At 40.8% G+C, this 19936-nt stretch overlaps 2 protein-coding genes across 3 annotated transcripts in view; both read left to right on the plus strand.

The window, feature by feature from the left end:
* Nucleotides 1-347: 347 nt before the first annotated feature.
* On the plus strand, nucleotides 348-9081 carry tram1 (translocation associated membrane protein 1). The gene is made up of 12 exons (XM_086151261.1): nucleotides 348-573; nucleotides 686-1074; nucleotides 2564-2627; nucleotides 3632-3750; nucleotides 3834-3950; nucleotides 4039-4097; nucleotides 4189-4273; nucleotides 5301-5371; nucleotides 5543-5647; nucleotides 5797-5940; nucleotides 6790-6941; nucleotides 7637-9081. Exons 2-12 carry the CDS (start codon nucleotides 952-954, stop codon nucleotides 7705-7707), a joined length of 1110 nt encoding a protein of 369 aa, XP_086007387.1. The 5' UTR covers nucleotides 348-573; nucleotides 686-951; the 3' UTR covers nucleotides 7708-9081.
* Nucleotides 9082-10498: 1417 nt separating this feature from the next.
* The window catches only part of ncoa2 (nuclear receptor coactivator 2), a 66617-nt gene continuing 57179 nt past the window's right edge, over nucleotides 10499-19936 (plus strand). For both annotated transcript variants that reach the window (XM_086151262.1, XM_086151263.1), the window contains exon 1: nucleotides 10499-10743. The gene's annotated coding sequence lies outside the window, so the exon portion shown is untranslated. The remainder of the gene's footprint in view (nucleotides 10744-19936) is intronic.

A 19936-nucleotide genomic window follows, 5' to 3' on the forward strand; every position in this document is an offset into this window, starting at 1 on the left:
GATTTGAGAGGGGCGCTAAAATGAATTGATAAATAAATCCTAAATAAATAATATATGGTGATTAGTTGTTTTAAAAATAGAAATAGATATGAAAAAAGGGATATTGGTGGTTAATGGTTATTATTAAAATGACCTCTGCATGACTCTGGATACTTGAGACTGCATAAATTGAGATATTTGATAAAGTGTACAAGCTGTGGCTTTCAAAACAGGACAGGAATGAATATGTGTATACCATTTACTTTTGGTTTGGAGAGCTTCTATGTATTTCACTTTATAAATATTCTCACGTCAGTCTGTTTCCGTCAGGACCGGCCGCGCCACTGTTCAAAGGTCATGAGCACTTTCCGAAAGGCAGAGCGGAGCAGCAGTCAGTGCTTAACCTGGTCAGACTCCAGCACTGTTAAACAATTTATTTCTTTCTTTTCTCCACGAAAAAACCTCATCTCTCGCTCTCTTCAGCTCTTCGGGTTTTACTAGTTTCGAAAAAGGAGAGGTGAGGTAACAAAATGCCTGACCGCTTCGACCTTAGCATTGGATGGACGTTTATTTGAAGACTGGGGTGAAGTACAGGTTGGGACGAATTCAGAAATTGCTGATTTTGAGATGTGGAGCAGTATGTGTGAACGGGAGATGAATGTGTAAGTCTGATGTCAACGACCAAAAGTAACACCTTCCTCCTCAGGTCTGGAGGCGGCGGCGTGTGCACTCCACGCCACTAGGGGGCAGCAGAGGTCGCCGCTGATTCTCTCTCCGCGTCGTTGGTCGGGCGTTGCTCGCTGTGGACCCTCCCTCTAGCAGAAGAGTGACACGCCATTTAATTGCCGCCTGGCCCTTTGCTTATTGGAAGCAAGAGGGAGATCTGACTGCTTTCACGAGGAAGGATCGTTCAGTTCAACGGGGAAAAGAAACACGACTGACGTGCAAAAGTTACAGCGAAGCCGCGTCGAAATGGGGATCCGGAAAAAGACGAACAAGAACCCGTCGGTGATGAGCCACGAGTTTGTCATCCAGAACCATGCAGATATTGTTTCCTGCGTTGCTATGGTGTTCCTACTGGGGCTGATGTTCGAGGTAAATCTCGTCTGCAGACTGAACGGCCCCGCAGGTCGCGGTCGAGCCCGCGGCCGCGTCCCGAACGCAGGCTTGATGCCGAGCCAACCGCGGTTCTCCCGGTCTTCTCTAACGACCCCCCCTCCTCCTCCTCCTCTTGCGATCGAAAAGTTTGTGCTTGTTTTTCTTCGGATTTCGGGTGTTCGTGCGTGAATCGCAGCTCTCCTCCTGCAGTGCACGGGATGGGGGGGGGGGGGGGGGGTGCGTGTGTGACAGCGAGACCCCAGCATCTGGCCGCCTCGAATCCACGCTTTTCCAAGACGAGCCCGGGGCTTCGTCTGTGTACAAACACACACACACACACACTCTCACACACACACACACACACATATGAAAAAGTTGCTGAAAGCGGGCACTGGGTCGGGATCGGAATGCCTGGAGCGTACCGTGGACGTGGAAAGCTGCTGAAGGCTTTCTCCCCCCCCCCCCCCCGAACGCGCGCACAGTTGAGCAACAGCGCGCTCTCCGCCTCTCTGCGTCGACGTGTTACGTGGCAGTCTCTCGCTGTGCGCTGTCATAGCGCGTCTGCCAGCTGCACAACGCCAAACTTTTTTTTTTTCTTTTTCCCCCATCAGCGTGGACGCGCGTTTTATATTCGACTTTCCATCCATCCGTCCACGCAGCACGGCTCCATTCCCACCCGGGGCAGCAGCGCCATTGGTGTCCTCTGCTGGAGCGCTGTCCCGGCCACTTCCTGTGTTTGTTATCCTAAAGTAAAACGTTAATTTTAATGCCGGTGTTTGCTGCATGTATGGATCTCCCTTCCTACTGCTAGATTTCTCTTATTTCGATCCTTGCACATTATTGCTGTGTGATTCTCTTAACGGTTAAGACGATCATACAGAAGTAATGTGCAAATCTGTCTGCTTTGGTTAAGACTCAGCCAAAGCGTCATCGTGTCCTTTCGCTCCGACATCATCCTTAGAAAATCAACGTGTTAAAATTGTCAACCTCACATCCGATTTTCATAAATACACGGATTCCCAATGTGTTACCCTGCACGTCGATCATCTTGTGTTTGTGAGCCGTGGTGCTTTAAATGTTCAAGCCACACTTCTGTCCCCCTGACTTTGTGATGACACAAATCATGCACGGTGTCTTGTGTTTTTGTAAAACAAACAAACAAAAAAAAAAATCTCCACTGAGCTCAGCAACACTTCTGTCTTCCATCGATGACAAACCGTCTGGTGTGAAACTTGGCAGAGGCACCGTTTCCACATCAAGAGGCTCAAACATCTAACTGTCACAATGAGAGGAAACATATTCTGTTTGAAGGTGTCTTTAAATAAATCTCTGTATGTGTTGAGGCAAATCCAGCCTATAGGCACAGCTGACACAAGGTTTGTAATATTCGTGTTTCAACATTGCCCGTTGCTTCGACCGTCATCTGATTTCTTAGATCCTTTTACATGAATTTAAGTTTTCTTTTTTTTTAATCTTGACTACACAGGTCACCTCAAAGTTTGCCGTGTTATTCATCACTGTCCAGTACAATGTCACCATATCAACAAATGGTAAGTTCACGGGAGGAGGGGAGACTGAATGTGTTGAAATGTGCTCTGTTAACAGATTTTATCAGATAATGCAAGATCACGTGAAACTTGTTTCCTGTTTTATCAAGAAGTGCAGTTATTTTATTTTTTATTTGGGGGGCGGGGGGTTGTCATGCTGGAAGCTTCTCATTTTGATTCTAGAGCGGTACCAGCTTTGTCTCTCATAAAAACCCATTTGAGTGTCTTTTTTTTTCACTCCTTTGAGCTAAAATTAGTCCGCCTGATTTATCAGGTTCTCTTGTGGCAAGGTTAAATTGGGCGAATTTGGGCTGAGGTGTAATATAGGCCTCCCAAATTCAAGTCCTACTCACTTCAAGGTTAACGATTTCTTCGCCAACTTAAGATACCATCGCTGTGAATTGACCTCAAAGCTCATGTGCTGATTGCGCTGAGGTTTCCGTGCTGCCATGTGTTGATTTACTCCTTATCTGGGGGAGAAGGGGATCCTTGTCACTAACCTCAAGCTTATTTACAGTTTCTACCAAATTCGGCGGGGATCACACGGGGCTGTCAAATCTATTTCCAGACGTGAAAGCCAAAAATTCAATGACGCCAATGTATTTTCCCCTCTCTATGTGTGTCCGCTAAGTTTTAGAAAAGATCATATTGATTTATTTACCATGGCCGTATTGGCCGGGCACTGTGTCCTCTTATCTCGGATACAGCTGATTGTGTTATTCACAAATCAGAGTTAGCAAGTAGGAGGCCGTGCACTAAGTCGACAATATGTAACTGTAGATAAACAGACGATGCTCCGATAGCCTGTCTGTGTTGTTACACCAGATACAGGATCCTTGACACAGATATCATCTCGGTCCAAAAACCGAACATTTCTCCTCGGGAATGAAGGTCATTGGACAACGTCAGATAGACCGGTATTGTTTAGAATGAATACCAGTTTATACTGGGAAAGAACTGTGTTGTATATTATGGTTCATTTGGTGGCTTGATGTGTTTTCTATAAGGTCCGGAGGAGACAGCTGTGAACCACTTCCACCATGGTATTAAAGACTTGGCCACAATTTTCTTCTACATGCTGGTGGCCATCATCATGCATGCCATCATTCAGGAGTACGTGCTGGATGTAAGAGTGACCGGCACACGCAAATTCATCACACAGGCTCGAGTTAACACTTTGCCATGCTTAATTGTGGCTCATCTGTGCAGAAAATTAACCGGAAGAAGCACTTCTCCAAAACCAAACACAGCAAGTTTAACGAATCAGGCCAGCTCAGCGCTTTCTACCTATTCTCCTTCGGCTGGGGCCTAAGCATCCTGCTCTCTGTATGTACAGGACTTCTACTATTTTTGTTTTCTTTACATTGCAAGCTATAAAATGTTCATATTTGCATGTTTTTTTTTTGTTTTTTAGGAAAATTTACTGTCCAATCCGGTCACCCTTTGGGAAGGTTACCCCCATACACTGATGCCGTAAGAACACATGCAGCCCGTCGAACTAACGATCATGAAAGTCAAAGCTGCTTCACTGGGATATTAAACACTTTTTTTTTTCCCCATGCAGATTCCAGATGAAATTCTACTACATTTGTCAGATTGGCTACTGGCTGCATGCACTTCCCGAACTTTATTTCCAGAAGACAAAGAAGGTATGTATGAGAAAGCTCCTGGTTTTAGTGTCACTGAAGTCACATACAGTATCTTTTGTCCGTTTGTGAAATGCTGAGGTTGGGGTTTGAGACACCTTGGTTAGCCTTTGCTGCAAAGCTGTTTTTTTTTTGTTTTTTTTTTGAGGTTGTCTGTAGAAATATCTCAACAGTAGTCTGACTGCCGTCATAAAGGATTTTTGTTGTCTGTTGCAGCTCTGTCTGTGTCCTACTCTTGTAATGGACGGTTTACTGATCCAATGCCAGGAGTCCCAGTGTCACTGAACATTTATTCCACCCATATTTACTTCTGATGCTGCGCCATGATGCAGGACTGAATTCTCTGACATCACTAAGGGATGACTTGCTTCTTTTTATGCTCGTAAAATAATGACTTAAAAAATAGAAAATCAACAGTGCTGTATTGTAGCACTTTGTTTAATGCACATGCTCTGCTACATTAACACATTGATGTGATGAGCAACTGCATTTTATAATCTTTTTATTCATTTGTTCAGACAGTTTGTCTAGTGGCATCCCTTTTGCACAAGGAGGCATCCAAGCTCTTAGCAGTGGAGTTGAAGGTCTCTGCTCCAGAGTCCCTCAGTGATTATGAGACGAAAGAGCTTCATATTCGAGTTCTCCACCCAGATTTTCCTGTTCAAGAAATTAGCCTCGTTCCAGTTACATACATGATTTCTGCTTTTTTCTTAAAAAAAAAAAAAAAAAAACAATTTAAATGGATTTCATAGGACTCCAGGTTCATTTAGGATTGTAAGGGTAAATGAATTCATTTTAATGTCCACTCAAATAAGTAGGTTTGCGTGTGCATGTGTATGTGTGGCCTCATTCTTAATAGGATGACGTGCTATTGCTTGTTTGGGTCCTGAGGTTATTTCCTGTTTTACTTCCTTGGTTTTGGTGCATTGTTTCAAAGCATTCTAGTCCTGCATGGTTAAATCTGCACGGCTGCACAGTTGTAAATATTTTGACCCTTTTTGTCCTCCCATCACTTTTGTTTACTGTTTAGGAGGATATTCCACGCCAGCTTGTGTACATCTCACTGTACCTGGTCCACATTGCAGGTGCCTACATTCTCAAGTAAGAGCTGACTTCAGCGTGTATGAGTGTTTGGATTCCTCTTTTATACAAGTTACCCTTCAGGATGAAGCGAGTAAAATATTGTTTGTTTCTGAACTGTTAGGTGAAGCACCCCTGGGTTGTTCCTGTCAGTAGTAATAAAGTGGAAATCTTGTCACCCTTGTCTTCCAGTCTGAACCGTCTGGGTCTGGTGCTTCTAGTGTTGCACTACTTCGTCGAGCTTCTCTTCCACATCTCCCGCCTGATCTATTTCAGCAATGAAAACAGGCATACGGGGTAAGCTCTTGTTTTCTCCTTTGGAAATGTGACTTAGCGTGATGGGTGGCTCTCATTTGCATGGCCCTGTGCTCTGTGTCTGTGGAGAGCTGCTCTGCCGGTCAGCCTCCAGCGCAAAAGTCTTAAATGGTCATCCTCTTGTCTCGTAGTTTCACCATATGGGCCACTCTGTTTGTCCTTGGACGGCTGCTGACTCTGTCCTTGTCCGTCCTCACCGTCGGCTTCGGCCTCGCCACGGCCGAGAATCAAGGCTTCGATTTGGCTGCGGGAAACTTTAATATTCTTTTCGTGAGGTAAGCGTGTCAGGGGAGTGGATGAAAGTGAAAGTTAAAAGGAAAAAAAAAGTTTCACCCATGCATGTTTCCTGAAACGAACAGTTAAGTCAAAATCCATGAATCGGTCTGTTCTGTGGATATCTCATAGGGCAATACTTAGGCGGATGGACCGAAACTTGAGGAGATACATTTGTTCCTTACCTTTTTATTTGCTCTGGACCACTGGTGCCCCTTTGTAACATTGCAAAGAAAGCAAAAGACCAATTTAAATTTTTACTTTGCATGTTTTATTTTTGACTAGCATTAGGATTGAGGTTCACAGAGTGGTTGTGGCCTAATAGCTGCTATCACAACTTTTGACACTCCGAAGGATCAGACTCTTAGTGTTCCACTCTACACTGGCAGTCCTTTTTGTTTTAGTGGACAACTTTATAGGAGCCGAAATGTTACATATTACATATCAGCCAAAACGCACGTTGCTTAGAAAGCCAGTTCTGAAAAAAGCAATTTTTTAGATATAGTCTCGCGGTTTGATTTAAGGTGCAATTTTCCTACAAATGCTGAGTGAACAAATAGTTAAAGAAAAGTAAATGGAGAATGAAATTGGAGAAAATCAGCCAACATTAATCAACCATCTACATATGCAGCTTTTGACACACCACATATGTTCATATGTGAACCAGAGGATATCAAAGACAGACAAAATAAAAGGCAGTTTTAATAAACTAGAATTCCTATTACTTGCTGTTCTTTGCCAAACAGAAGTGTCTGCCTAAAAATCAATACAATACACAATTTCATCAGGGTCCTTGTGAAATGTGTGTTTACTTTTTTGAGTTGCCATCTGTTTCCTTTTTTTTCTTCCAGGATAACTATCCTGGCTGCCATCTGCCTCACTCAGGCCTTCATGATGTGGAAATTTATCAACTTTCAGCTGCGCCGGTGGAGGGAGCACGCCCAAACTCAGACCTTGAAAAAGAAACAAGTCCCAACCAAGAGCAAATCAAAGAAAGATAAAGGTGGGTGAAGAAGCACAAACAAATGTAGGCTTGTTTTTTTATTTTGTTTGTTTGTTGTTTTTTTGTTTTGTTTTTTTTTCCCCAAATTTGGAGTGGATAGATGAAGAAAATCTGAATTTTTACACTGAACCTGCATGTTTTTATAAATTTTTAGTCTTCAGATATATTTGCACTTTCAGAAAAATTATGTTTCTATTTAAGAGCACCTAATTTTTAATTTATCTGTTGTCAGCTATAGGACTTTGGATGGCATTGTTTTGAAATGTGACCAGGTTATCGATATGGAAGTTCATGGTTATTTTTAATTGTTGAAATTTGTAGATATTTTACAGTGTTTTTTTTTGTGTTTTCACAAGCATCTTTGAACTGCCTTTTTTTCTTTTACTTTTCGTAAAGTGCAAAGAAAACAAAAACCTCTTTCTGGAAATCCAGTCTCTACTGGTCAAGGTAAAATACTTACCTTGGTCTGGGTAGTTTTGTGAGTGAAACATTTTCGTCTAACCAAACTGAAAGTTCTTCGACCAAGGCCAGGAATATCACGACTAGCCAGGTCATCATTTCTGTAAAGACACGGCTTCTATTGGCGTGTCCCTAGTATCCAAGTACGGTACCATCTAAAGTTGTAGAGCCAGGTCACCAGACCGGATAATCTAGATGTGTTAATTTGAACAAAGGCGATTTTAATTTGTCCCCAGCCAACGGTGTTAACGGAGTGAACTCCCATGGAGCTGATTCACCAAGAGCAAGAAAAGAGAAGTCCTCGTAAATTCGCTCCTGTCGGCCCCCCTCCCCGTCAGCTCCATCCCACAGGCCCATCTCTCCCTGTGCTTTGGCGGCCGTATCCAACCAAGAGAATGTCCAGCTGCTCGACCATGTTCTGCAATCTCCACTTCCACAGGACCAGAACTCCCAGCTGGGCTCGACGGGCGAGAAGGCGTTTCGCTTTGCTTTAGCGCCAGTCGTCCAGCGCGCTTTGATTTTCGGATCATTGCTCGGCTGTGCCATTTTCAGTGAAAAGGAAAACTAATTCTGAAATAAACTGTAAGGAAAAAGAGCTTATTTAAGAAGTGCCTATTGATACAGATTTTGTACAGGGTGTATGATTTTTAAATTTCAGGAATTATGACTTCAATGTTCATTTTCTCCCAAATCATATGAGTTTGTGCCTGTTCCCTCCAAGTACTGTTTATTTCATCTTTTGTTTCCTCTGGCCTTTTTCCCCTCCCCATTTATGCATTTGTGACCGTCAAGTTAGCTCCTGCTGCTCCCTCAAAGGGATTTTCATTAATACAGTGAGTTTGAGTATCGGTTGATATTCATGTTGTCATGTTCTAATCATTGTAAGTGTTCAATCACCAGCCAAAAGACAACCAGATGGAATGCAAATTTTGTTTGTTTTTTTTATTTGTTTTTCCCCTCCTTAATATCCACACTTGGATAGCAAAAGACATTCAAAAGCTAGTCATAGGCGTACATTCACCTCACAGTATTGTGCAAAAACCACCAATCTAAGACTGCCAGTGAAGAGTTAATAGCCAAATGTAGCAATAAATTACAAGACTTCAAAACAGCTTTGTAATCAAGGGGAACATTTTTGTGCCATGAAATTGAGACACAATTCATTCCAGTTTTGCAGTTTTGTGGTGTTTTTGAATTGAGATAACTAATTTAATATGGAAAGGATGAAATTGGCCAAAACATTAGTCGGAGTGAGTGACTGTCTATACCAAAGTCCTTCTTTTCTGTCTGTAGCACATCACTCTTCCATTTCCCTTTTTGACAACATGGTTTTCAGTATTTCTCTCCTTATCATGATTGCTTTAAAAACCATGCATTACAAAAGCGTAGGCTGGTATTCTGACCACCACGTCTGCTCCTTCTCTATTGCCCCTACACAACAACAACTATGCCAATATTCCCTGTTAATGGTTAGTAAAAGACATTTATTTACACATGAAATGAATTTTCAAAGCCAGAACAGTCATCTCTTTTGTAAGTCACCTTCGGAACACCTATTTTTTTAAGATTACATCCATTTACTAATTTTAGGTACAGAAAATGGTTGCTTCCAGCTGTGCTGTATGACTTCCTCAACCCAGTGATTTATCACAAAAGAATAAAATGTTTTATTGAAAATGGACTTGCCACAGTATGATTGCAGTATTTTGTAATGAACATTGCTGCTTCAGTTTTATATCAGCTATGAGAGAGAAATTGCGGAAATAAGTCATTTCTTAATCATTCTACTTTTTACTAGTGGATGTTCTCTTTGATTTTTCCTTTTACAAATAAAATGGAGGGAACTGACTTGATATATCTTAAATGGTTAAACTGCAATCATGCTATATGTTTGGAATCATGTTCAAAATTAAGCAATTGGAAATGTAAAAATTATAAGGCAATATGAATTGAAAAAATCCCTACAGATTTGTGTCAAGAAACACCAAGCTGTAAGATGGGCTATTGTTTTTTTTTTTTTTTCATTCAGTTACCTTGGGGATTTTAGCACATCTTCCATTTTATCATGTAGTTGAATGTGTGATATCAAAGATGATTCTGAGTGTTAGTCAAGTTGACTATGTATTTTAGTTTCTTGAAAACAGCATCTCAAAAGAACAGTACATCGTTACAAAAGCTCAGATAGTAAGTGTTTTATTTGGTTAAAACTCAAATGAAAAAAACAGCAGTGGTATTCAAAATCCTCACAAGAAAGTTTAAGTTGTACTTTGATCTTTCGAGGTCACAATTATTGGGAGTAGATGTTTAACACGTTGTGGACCACTGTCCTGAAATTGACCTATTTTTTTAAGTTTGAGGTGAAACTTTCAACAGTCGACCTGCGATGCTGGAGGCTGAGAAGCGAATGAGGCGCTACTCAGTGCCGACGCTAGATGGCAGTGCCGCACAGGTTTCGGCGAGGGAACACGTCTGGTTGATGGTTTGACACATGGATGTTTGGCTTGACAGCAATTCAAGGTACAACGATAAGTAGGGCACGCTTTTTTGTAGGTTGTTTTGTTTTTGGTTTTTTTGCAAAGCTAGTGTTACCCCCACACACACACACCCACCCCCCCACCCCCACACACTGTCATTGTCATCCCTCTTTGTGGTAGTGATCAAAATGAAACATTAAGATCAAATTGTTTTGCTTTTACTTTCTTTTCCCCAAAACTGACTAAATGGGTCTCGGTGTTGGTGAAAAGTGTCAAAACAAAATGTAGAAGCTTGAAACTAAAGTAGGCCAGACTGGACTTGTTGTTTCCTGGATGTTATAAGGAGATCTCAGAACTACATTCCTTTTATCTGCAGTATTTTAAAGGGTGGCCTCGTTCGAAAAAATATATAATTAATTGATGTCGATATTCAATACATATGAAATACGTTAATAGATCAATGTGATTACTTGTCACGGTTCATCCACAACACCGACACTTTTTTTACGCGCACTGGCGTCTCTCGACTTTGAAAAGTACCAGCACAAATTCCTGTTCGTGCGACTAAATGTCAATTAAAAAACCACCGTCGAGTCGCATCCCGAGCACCTCGTCATTCCGTCCGAGTCGAGGCTGCTCTCGAAGCCCGGCGGTAAGTGAGTCGATGTCGCTGGAGCCCCGTGATGCGCGGTGGTGTGGGGGAGGACTGGCTGCTACAAGCCAGATAAACACTCAGCAGTGGTTTGCAGAGCAGGAGTAACATGGCGGCACAGTTAGCCAGACGAAATGTTGTTCCACTCCCGCGAAGGTCAGATCTGCTTCTCATAAACGGAATTTAACATCGAGGACACAGCCCAAAGTATTAAATCGTAAGTAGCCAGGCGTGTCGTAGAGTCGGGACGTGGTGTTTTTTGGTTGAGATCCATGATTCAGTGCGAGGTCTTCAATCTCGGTTGTCTGGCACAGGCTCTCGCTTCGGCGCTAGCATTTTCGTGAGCGAGCGAGCGTTAGCTTCTTGGCTAAGCTCGCCGCCCGTGTCAGCGGTGATCCCCCCGCTGCAGAAACTCCCGTTGGACGGAGCCGACAGCGGGCTTGCAAACGAGTTGTTGCAAAAATTTGTCAGCGGTTTTTTATCCGAGGGTTGCACGGTCACGTATACATTTGACGCGAAGTGACATGCGGCGTGCACAATACTTTATTGTGTCATTGTTTTGTGCTGAGTGAGCGAGTGTTTGCAACACCGGACGAAGTTCGTCAGTACGGCAGGAGCCCAGTTAGCATGCTAATACTTTAGCCGCAGGCTAGTCTCTCGCTGCTCTAACGTCGTCGGGAGAATACGAGCGATTCAAGACTTTCAGCCATGTGTTTATCGCCATGTGTTAATTATTACCCTACTTGAAGTTTTGTTACTCTCATGGTTAAATAAGCCGCCGTATATCTGTAACGGCACGAGTGCATTTTCTGACATTTCACTCAAGTTCTGTTTATCAGGTGTGTGATTGACGTTCCGCACCGACGGTGCTCTAGTCGTCGGCGAGTAAAGCTGCCAGGCAGCAGAAACCACGGCTCGGCTTCTGACTTTTCTTAAGTATTCCTAAAGTTACAGCGAGATACAAGTACACCGTGTCTCCATGGCGGAGAAGAACTGGCAAGCAGTAAAAACACAACTGAAGTTCGAAGCTGTAAATCTCCGCTGAGACTGTAAAACCCTATTATACCCTAGCATGTCGTTTTTTTCTTACCATGAAATGCGGTCCGAGCATATGCGTTCACCGATGAGCGATGATTCATCATGAGTAAATCGTTGCAGAGCATTGTTGCTGCTTCTTTTTTTTCTTTTGAAGCTGAGAATCATGTTACATGCACGGTGAGGGAAAACAAATAAATACACAGTAAATACAAGGTAGAATCTTCATCATTACATCATCACTTGGCTTGGATTGGAAGTATCTGTACTGTAGTGTTGTCGCTTAAAAGTGTGTGATCTCAATGGATGCCTGGATGGAGATCTGTTTCCTGTATTAACTCTTTATTCATGTCTTATACCGGATTATTACGTATTTGCTAAGATATGTCTCCGATTTTGTTCCTATTTCGTAAGGCTGAAGAGGAATTTCTGGATTGATATTCACTGTCAAAGTACTGTCTTGGATTTTTGTTTTGTTTTGTTTTTCCTTGGGCAAAGATGGGTCCCTGGAAACATTTTTGTTCAGGAGTTGTTTTTTTTTTTCGTAATCCTGTAGATGAATTGAACCAAGCACTTACCCACAGGCTTTCCTGTTGAGATGTAAATAAAGGCCGGGTTTGAATACAGAACCATTTCAGTTTAGGGGGATTGGTGCTTCGGGGTTTGACATATGTGTTTCATTGTTGTGCAGTATTGTTGCTGTGCAGTAGTTCAGAGTACTCTCCTGCTTGACTGGTTCAGGACTATACAGGCAGACAGCTTGTGCCGTTTCAATAATTGTCAATGCTCCTCACAGTAATGCAGGAAGAATGTATCCTGTGGAACCAGTTGAGCAATTTCTGCGCCCACCTGATGGTGCGCAGGACTCCTGTCACATCATCAATGATGGGTTGAACATGACATGTACAGCTGTAGGGATGGAGAGGGCTCCTGCAAAAATGTGATATGATTTACTCGATGTCAGACCCACTGATACACATAGTACATCTTCATGAAGCTCACAAGAAAGGGTAGTCACATGTACTTTGTATTACCATGAACCTGACAATGACAAGTGCTTGATAATGCCTTTGACCTTCATTCAAGTTTCATTTAAAGATTATTCCTCAGCGTGACGGTCTGATTTTTTTCAATTTGCAAAAAATGTGTTTCCTCATTAGAGTTGTGGTTCAACATTTTGTTGCCAGAAGGCCCTATAGATGTGGCAAATGAGGAGTTAGTCATGTGTGATAGCTGTCTCAGGCTATAAAGAGTACAATTTTTCATACGCACATAATTGTGTCAGTGCTCTGTATGGTCTTATTGCATATCTTTTTTTGAGTGTGTTCATGCTCAACGGGGGGTATTTCCTTTGTAATGGACCTGTAAGTCTTGAGCAGGTATTTTTGATTGATTTTATTGTATATCTTTTTGACATGAAAAAAATTGACAGTAGTGGGATGTGGCAGCTGAGGAATTCATGCCAGCATAGATGCAAGTATGCCGATGTTTATACAAGGATAACCGGCTGAAGGTTTTCTCACACTGACTTGGCACTGTCTGTGTAATGGGTGTTACCTAGAAGTGCTCTGCCCAAATAGGCCGACTCTGTAAACTACAGCTATAATAACAGCTGTGTGACAGAGTAAGACCCAGCTCATCACATGACTCTGAAACAATCTCGCCAGCTCTATCTCAGTCTCTTACTCTGGGCACCAGTTAGCCTTGTAATGTCCTTCTCAGAAATCCGTTATACAGATTGATATTGAGTCTTATGTTCTTAATACAATAAAACTTTTTTTTTTCCTCCAGTACGCATGGAGAAAAACTTGTCATCTTGTCACCACTGGCCTTTGGCCTGTGATGGAGACTTTGTTGCATCACCAGTATGATCTTGTAATCATCTGACCCTTGTTCTGTTGCATTTTCTGCCAGCTTCTTAGGTCATTGTTTTACAATTATGATAGTTCATATAGTTTGTTTAATACTACAGCACAGTTTATCATAGTAAAAAAACAATTTTTGTTTTAACATCAGAAATAAGTCTTGATTTGTGAATGCACCATTGTCAAAGAGAGATGTCCTCAGTTGAAATGTTATGAGACCACTCTGTGTTAAAACAAAGAAACAAAAATGGATAAAACCTAGGAACTTGTTTGCGTAAAAATGGGACAGTCAGCCTCTAGCTAAAATAAATCCACAAGGTCTACTTGTGCTGTAAAATCTCCCAGTGCCAAACACAAGTGCTGAGTGCCATAATATGGTTATTGAAAAGAAAATATTATTACAGTCAAATGAGAGCGAAAAGAATACAAGGAGCACTATTTTGAAGTAGAAAAAGTGGACTATAGTGCCGCTCTTGTTAAAGATTTTTTTTTTCTCTTAAGCAATATTGATTGAGTTTGAGTGATGCTGGAAAATTACATCTGTCTTTTACACTTTAGTACTGTCAGCCTGAACAACACCATTCCCCTATCTCACATGGGCTTTTCAATCAATGTGAGCTTCTGGGCTCTCTTTTTTTAAAAGCTTTGTCAAAGTGTGCTGAGGGGTTGGGCTGTTTCCAGCCTGTTCATCCATGGTCATCAGATGATGACATTTCTTTATGCCTTTTAACATATGACGTCAGACTCAGTCACAACACAAACAATATGGAAAGCACTGGTAAGTGGTGTCCAGAAATGTTTGATAGTGGCTGATACCTTGATAGTGTCGGCAACTTTAAGATCCTTTACTAATAAAATATGTTTTGACATAAATAATGCTTTTAGCATTATTATACAAATACAATCGTATTTGAACTGAAATTTCTGTACTGTTCATATAATGTGGTGACAGTGAATTGAAGCAGTCTGTTCATATCTATATAAAAGCCAGAGTTGATCTAGGAATCTTGAAAATAGATGAGTGCAATACTTGAAAATAGATGAGTGGTGAGTGCACCACATCACTTAATTTCATACAGAGGTTACCCTCAGCGTACTGAGGTTGTCTTTCTCCATTCTAAGAACCTTGTGATATTTAATGTGACACTCTGCAAACCATCCAATACATTACATTGTCATGCAGCAATTACTGAAGCAATTCCGTTAGCTATCAAATGTGAGTGAACAGGATTTGAGTCAGTATAGTGTGATACATTTTGACTCGATGCAAATGAATATAATTCAATTCACTAACCTTAAATATTGTTCAACCAAATGATATACTAAAAAAAAGGAAATTCTGGACCCACTTTGAACCAAACAGACATTTTCCTTGAACAAGTGTAAGCTAGTTCATCACTTGGCTCACTCAAGGAATCAAACTCAGGATTTAAAAAATGGCAATAGGCATGGTGTGATATAAAATAACTACTGTCAGGCCGCAGACTGATGTCTCTCAGCTGACAGCTGACCGGCTGAATGAATACATCTGAGGATCGCCTGTCACAGAAAGTCCACTTAACATGGTGCAGCTTCACATTTACCATGAAAGTTTGAGTCTCTGTGGGGATAACAGCCTTGCAGTGAACGTGTTTGACGTGGTGCACATGCTGCAACCACAAATCATTACTCAGCAGTTTGAACCAATTTGGATTTGGCACAGAAACTCTGTATATTTTTGTTTTTTTTCTCACCACTCTTGGGGTCGTAGCATGAGAAAATCAAGAGGTGGGGGCGGCTGTCTTCACCAACTCACATTAACACACTGCTTCAAGTGAGTAATATTGTTAGCTTTGCTGTCTGTGCAGCACAAAACCCCTTTCAAATTGTGTGTGGCCTGTCTTCCATCTCTCTTGAAAAATTCAAAATATTTCCAAACATTTAAACTAGGCACCCAATATTTACTCTGCCTTCAGCATATTGAGCCATTGTTATTATGATGACTTACTCACCTGCTGCATTGCTTTCTCTAAGTTTATATAGAAACACAAGTGGAATGATAATCTCAAATATTTGACAATTATATCTGATAATTATAAGGCATTTTACTGGTAAAGATAGTTTTGAAGCATGCATCTTAATCTCATCTGAAATGTGTCCGAGTCATGCTGATGCACTTGTGTTGTAATTATATAACTTGTCATCGGCAGAATTGCATCTATTCAGCAAACCCGCCCCACTCTGCATGTAACGTAATGAAATCCCAGAAGTATTGCCACCCTCCTTTGTAATATCAAATATACGCATTGGTCTTCTTAAACAGAAAGTAACTGTGTAGGCTCACATGTTGTTCAGAATACTGGAGTCTCTGTTGTTTTAAACATATTGATTCCTTGCATACACTGTTTATCATGTTGTCAGTGTTTACCTTGCTTAAACAGCAAAATAACGTGTGCTTTATTTCAAATGATCTATCAAAAGTAGATCATGAGTGTCCGGTGTCGCTCACCTTATCTTTAAGCACAAGTCAATTTTCATGATCATGAAGAAACGATACAGCACTATAAATCATATGGAGTCTTTCTGAGATTATGGTGCAGACAGTGATGACTGAAAACAAAGCTAGTCTAAATATTGTCATACCAACCATATTGTATTTTCAATGTAATAATAGCATTGCAGTATGTTCTGTTAAACAAAAAACAGAAAGAAAAGGCAATTTCAATCCTGCATTTGAACAATAGTTACTCCCCCTTTTATTCATTGAAAGAAAACAAGAAAACACATTGCATGTTCTCTGCGCAATGTACAAATGTTTTTCCTTTACCGTCGACCATGTGTAACATTAGACAGAGACACAGTCAGTGCCATTAGATTTCTGTTAGCATGTTTCTGAGCTCATTGAAGCTGATTAGATTAACTCGCCAGGTATGGAAAGTTGGCAACATTGACAAGGGTCTTTTGAATACTCAGCGTAGAACTAATTCATTCAGTGCCCAGGAATGAACAGATATAAGTAATACATTCCTATATTACATACTGTAAATAGTTTGACATTACAAGATATCAAAATGTGCTTGTGTATAAACATTACATTGAGCACCTCATTTGGGAGTCCAAAGTGCAGCTGCACAAAATTAACCAATAAAACTGTACAAAACACAAACCAAGTCTGTGGCCTCACTATAGGATCCACAGTGTCGCTGACACAATACGCCCCTCCCCCCGATATGTTTGTATGGTCTCATTGGGCACCTTGCCCTGCTGTCTCTGCGTTTGTGTTGTCATGGAAACAGCAGTGTGACAGGTCCTGGCTGGCTGTGAGAGATGAACTGTGGGGTAATGGCCAGGGTTTTACAGTGGATGGATAGAGGAAGGTGGAAACAGCATGGGAGAGGCATTGATAGTGAAGCGGAGATGGTTGATGGAAGGCTGAAAGGGCCCTTTAACGGTGGAGAGGAGCAAGACTACTTACTTCATCTTTGCTTCAAGGCATTTTTTCATTGTGTTGTTTAAATTGACCTGGAATCAGCTATACCAGTAGTTTTTTGCTGTGAGCAAGGCCCATCATTGTAACTATTGCGTCCCCTTATAACTAAAGAGTTCAAGATCAAGCACAGTAAAATTAATGACCAGATGAATCCATTCACCCACACTATAATTTTTAGGTTCAAATATTAAAATGTCAGGAAAAATGTAGATATTTATAATTAACTAGAAATATAGATGAGGTTGCCTCAGCAGTCTCAGATATACCCGTCATGAGTGATATATGTTTCAAAACCTCAGATTATAGGTGATTAAGAAGTTTATCCTCATATATTTTTTTTAAATCTAATTATGAACTATTTATTGTTTCTCACTGAATTTGTGAATGGAAGATTCACTTTTGCTCTATGTTTCCACACACATGTTCTCTAAAGATGCCTTTAGAGGGGACAATTTCCTATCTGGCACTAGCATCACATTATTTGAGTAATTTGAATTGCTAATGTTATTAAAACTAAGGTTGGTTACATTACACCATAGGTTGCCTCCCACTGTGACTTCACCAGTGCTCCAAGGATCTTGAGCCTTGCAGGCAATTCAATGATTTCTACAGTCCTCCACTTATGTAGGTCAGCCGCAGCAAAGTGCATATTGATCTTCCAAGCTAAATGATATTGTGGTGTCTACTGCTCATCGCTGAGAAGGTGCCCTCATCCAGTTTGGCTTGAACAGAGGAGACAACAGAGGTCACATACATGTGTGGCGAAATGCCCCTGCAGCTGTTTTACTTGTATCGTACGGCTTCTACAATATAATGGTATTAAGAGGAAAAGCTTGTACATTGAGAACAGAAGTTGATTATTTTCTTTTCCGATGAGCTGGTTGTGCACCATATCACTTTAAGTCATCACTGATGATAGTCAAATGAGATGTGTTTTTGTCTTTTCTTGAGATTTTTTTTATAAACAGGTTTTAAAGTTGTAACATAGAAAGGCACTAGAGGCAGGGTAGTAATAACAATAAGACAGCATTCCTTAAAAAACGGTGCACTTCTAGAATTAGCTTTTTTTAAATGTTTTTATGAAAAGGGAAATAGTTTTCTCCTCTTCCGCAGTTTGTGAGATAGGGTGCTAGCATGTGGTTGGCAGCTTTCCCACTGCCCAGGGTGGAAACCTTGGCACCAATGAGGGGAGAGAAAACTTGGATTGAGCAAGCTGCCTGCTGTAGTTGAGTGGGTGGTCCAGATAAAGACTTCATGAATCCATTGAAAATCAAGAATACAATCTTGCAAACAGCATTTGTTCATCACCATTGTATGCTTGGTTAAGGTAGCATAGAATGGCATGTGCACAACAGCAGCCTTCTCACCCTCCTATCATTAAGCCATCGGAATGTGGGGATTCAGTTTCAGGCTTTTCATTTGTGTACACATTGTGAGGGTCAAACTCTGACTAGTGCTTGCTTGCTCTCTGCTGACTCAGCAGTGTTCCTTCAGTGACCTATGATATAGTTTTGCTCACTCCATCTTGACTGTTTTTCAGCAATGTAGGTAATGTTCTTTGTTGATTTGTGCATTCGATCCATTTTTCTTAATTCAGGTATAGGCTAATATTGTTACAAAATCAATTCCAATGCCATCAGCTGCTATGCCTTTTCTTCTTTTATGAATCACAGACCATTTAAACGGCTCCGCGGGTGCATACGCCTTGTTTCATGCCTCATTAACTCCCACAGTGAGTCATAAAAGTGAATAAAATGACTAATATAAATCACAGAACATTGTATGCATCTAAATCAGCTCTTGATAGACATTCTAACTGTATCCAGCTTTATGCTTACCAACAAAGTTTGCTTATTCATTCAATGGGATGTGATTTGTTTTCTTTTTCTTTACTCGTCTAGGTTTTGGAGATTCAGGAGGTTTGGAGATCATAGTTAATGGTTTTTGAAGACTGTAGCTAAAATAACAGTTTACAGAATGGATTACAGGGGTACGCAAAGAAAAGAAACAGTATATGTAACAAGAATTCAGGAAACACAGAGCTGCTTTAGATACCAAAATTTAAAGCTGCAGGATCAGAAGCACCCCTCATGCACAAACTGCCCAGCATGACAAGCCAAGAACATCATAAAATTCCCTCAACCAAAGTAATAGAATAAAAGCAGTATCATGTAAAGATGAACATTCTACATTTGAGAAGATGCCATCAACTGATTTGCATCTAAAATGGGACTTGGGTATTTATCTGACCTGTTACTTATTTAGTGATAATTAATCAAAGATTGTAATGATGCACTCTTTACAAGGGACAATTGCTTTGTCTATAAAAGTACCAATACAAAAAAATGTTTCTTTTCATCAGAGGACATTGATTTGAACTTATAAATAGCTTTTGAAATGGTTCTAGATAGCAGGTAGTAGGACCAGGCAAGTGTTGACAACTTAATTTAAAACCTCCCACTGACTTAATCTGGCTCATGTGAAATAATTCTGTTAATTCTTACACTGCTGTATGCATTCATTAACTCTCTCCTCTTTTCAGCCACATGCACCGACCTCATCCGACTGACACTTTCCCGCTATGCAGCAGTGTGGATAAAATTAATTATAAAATGGATTGGTTATTAATCAAGGCAAAAGTTTGTAACTGTTGTGGTACAAGGTCTTCTCTTGGATCCCTTGTAGTTCAGACACGGCAACGTTTTATTATTGGTTTAAAAAGAAAATTCATTAAGCTGTTTCTTAATTTGCATTGTGTAATAAGCTTAATTAACCCCATCTCCTCAAATGGAAATGTGACCTATTCAAGTTGAGAATTTAACTGCCATCCTTATTTTAAGATTGCAAAAGGGAAACAGTAAAATTATTTTCAACCGTTTCACTGAGTAATAATCTTATTATGAGTTTACAGATTAACAGGTAATCTTGAGCATCCCTTCTGAGCACATGTGAAGGTTGTCTATTTTTTCACCTGATTTGCAAGGTTGACTACTTTAGACAAGTAAACTTTACCTTGTGTTTTTAATGAGTCAGCGCAGAAA

This window comes from Fistularia commersonii, chromosome 8, assembly GCF_037954325.1.
Source record: "Fistularia commersonii isolate RoL2024-O1a breed Wild chromosome 8, RoL_Fcom_v1.0, whole genome shotgun sequence".
Classification (NCBI taxonomy): domain Eukaryota; kingdom Metazoa; phylum Chordata; class Actinopteri; order Syngnathiformes; family Fistulariidae; genus Fistularia; species Fistularia commersonii.

What these genes read in the sequence shown, in the direction of transcription:
- tram1 (XM_086151261.1), top strand. Translation starts at nt 952, where the DNA reads ATGGGGATCCGGAAAAAGACGAACAAGAACCCGTCGGTGATGAGCCAC. An exon ending in TACCCCCATACACTGATGCC is followed by an intron (nt 4,098 to 4,188) that starts GTAAGAACACAT and finishes TTCCCCATGCAG; the next exon opens with ATTCCAGATGAAATTCTACT. An exon ending in GCAGGTGCCTACATTCTCAA is followed by an intron (nt 5,372 to 5,542) that starts GTAAGAGCTGAC and finishes CTTGTCTTCCAG; the next exon opens with TCTGAACCGTCTGGGTCTGG.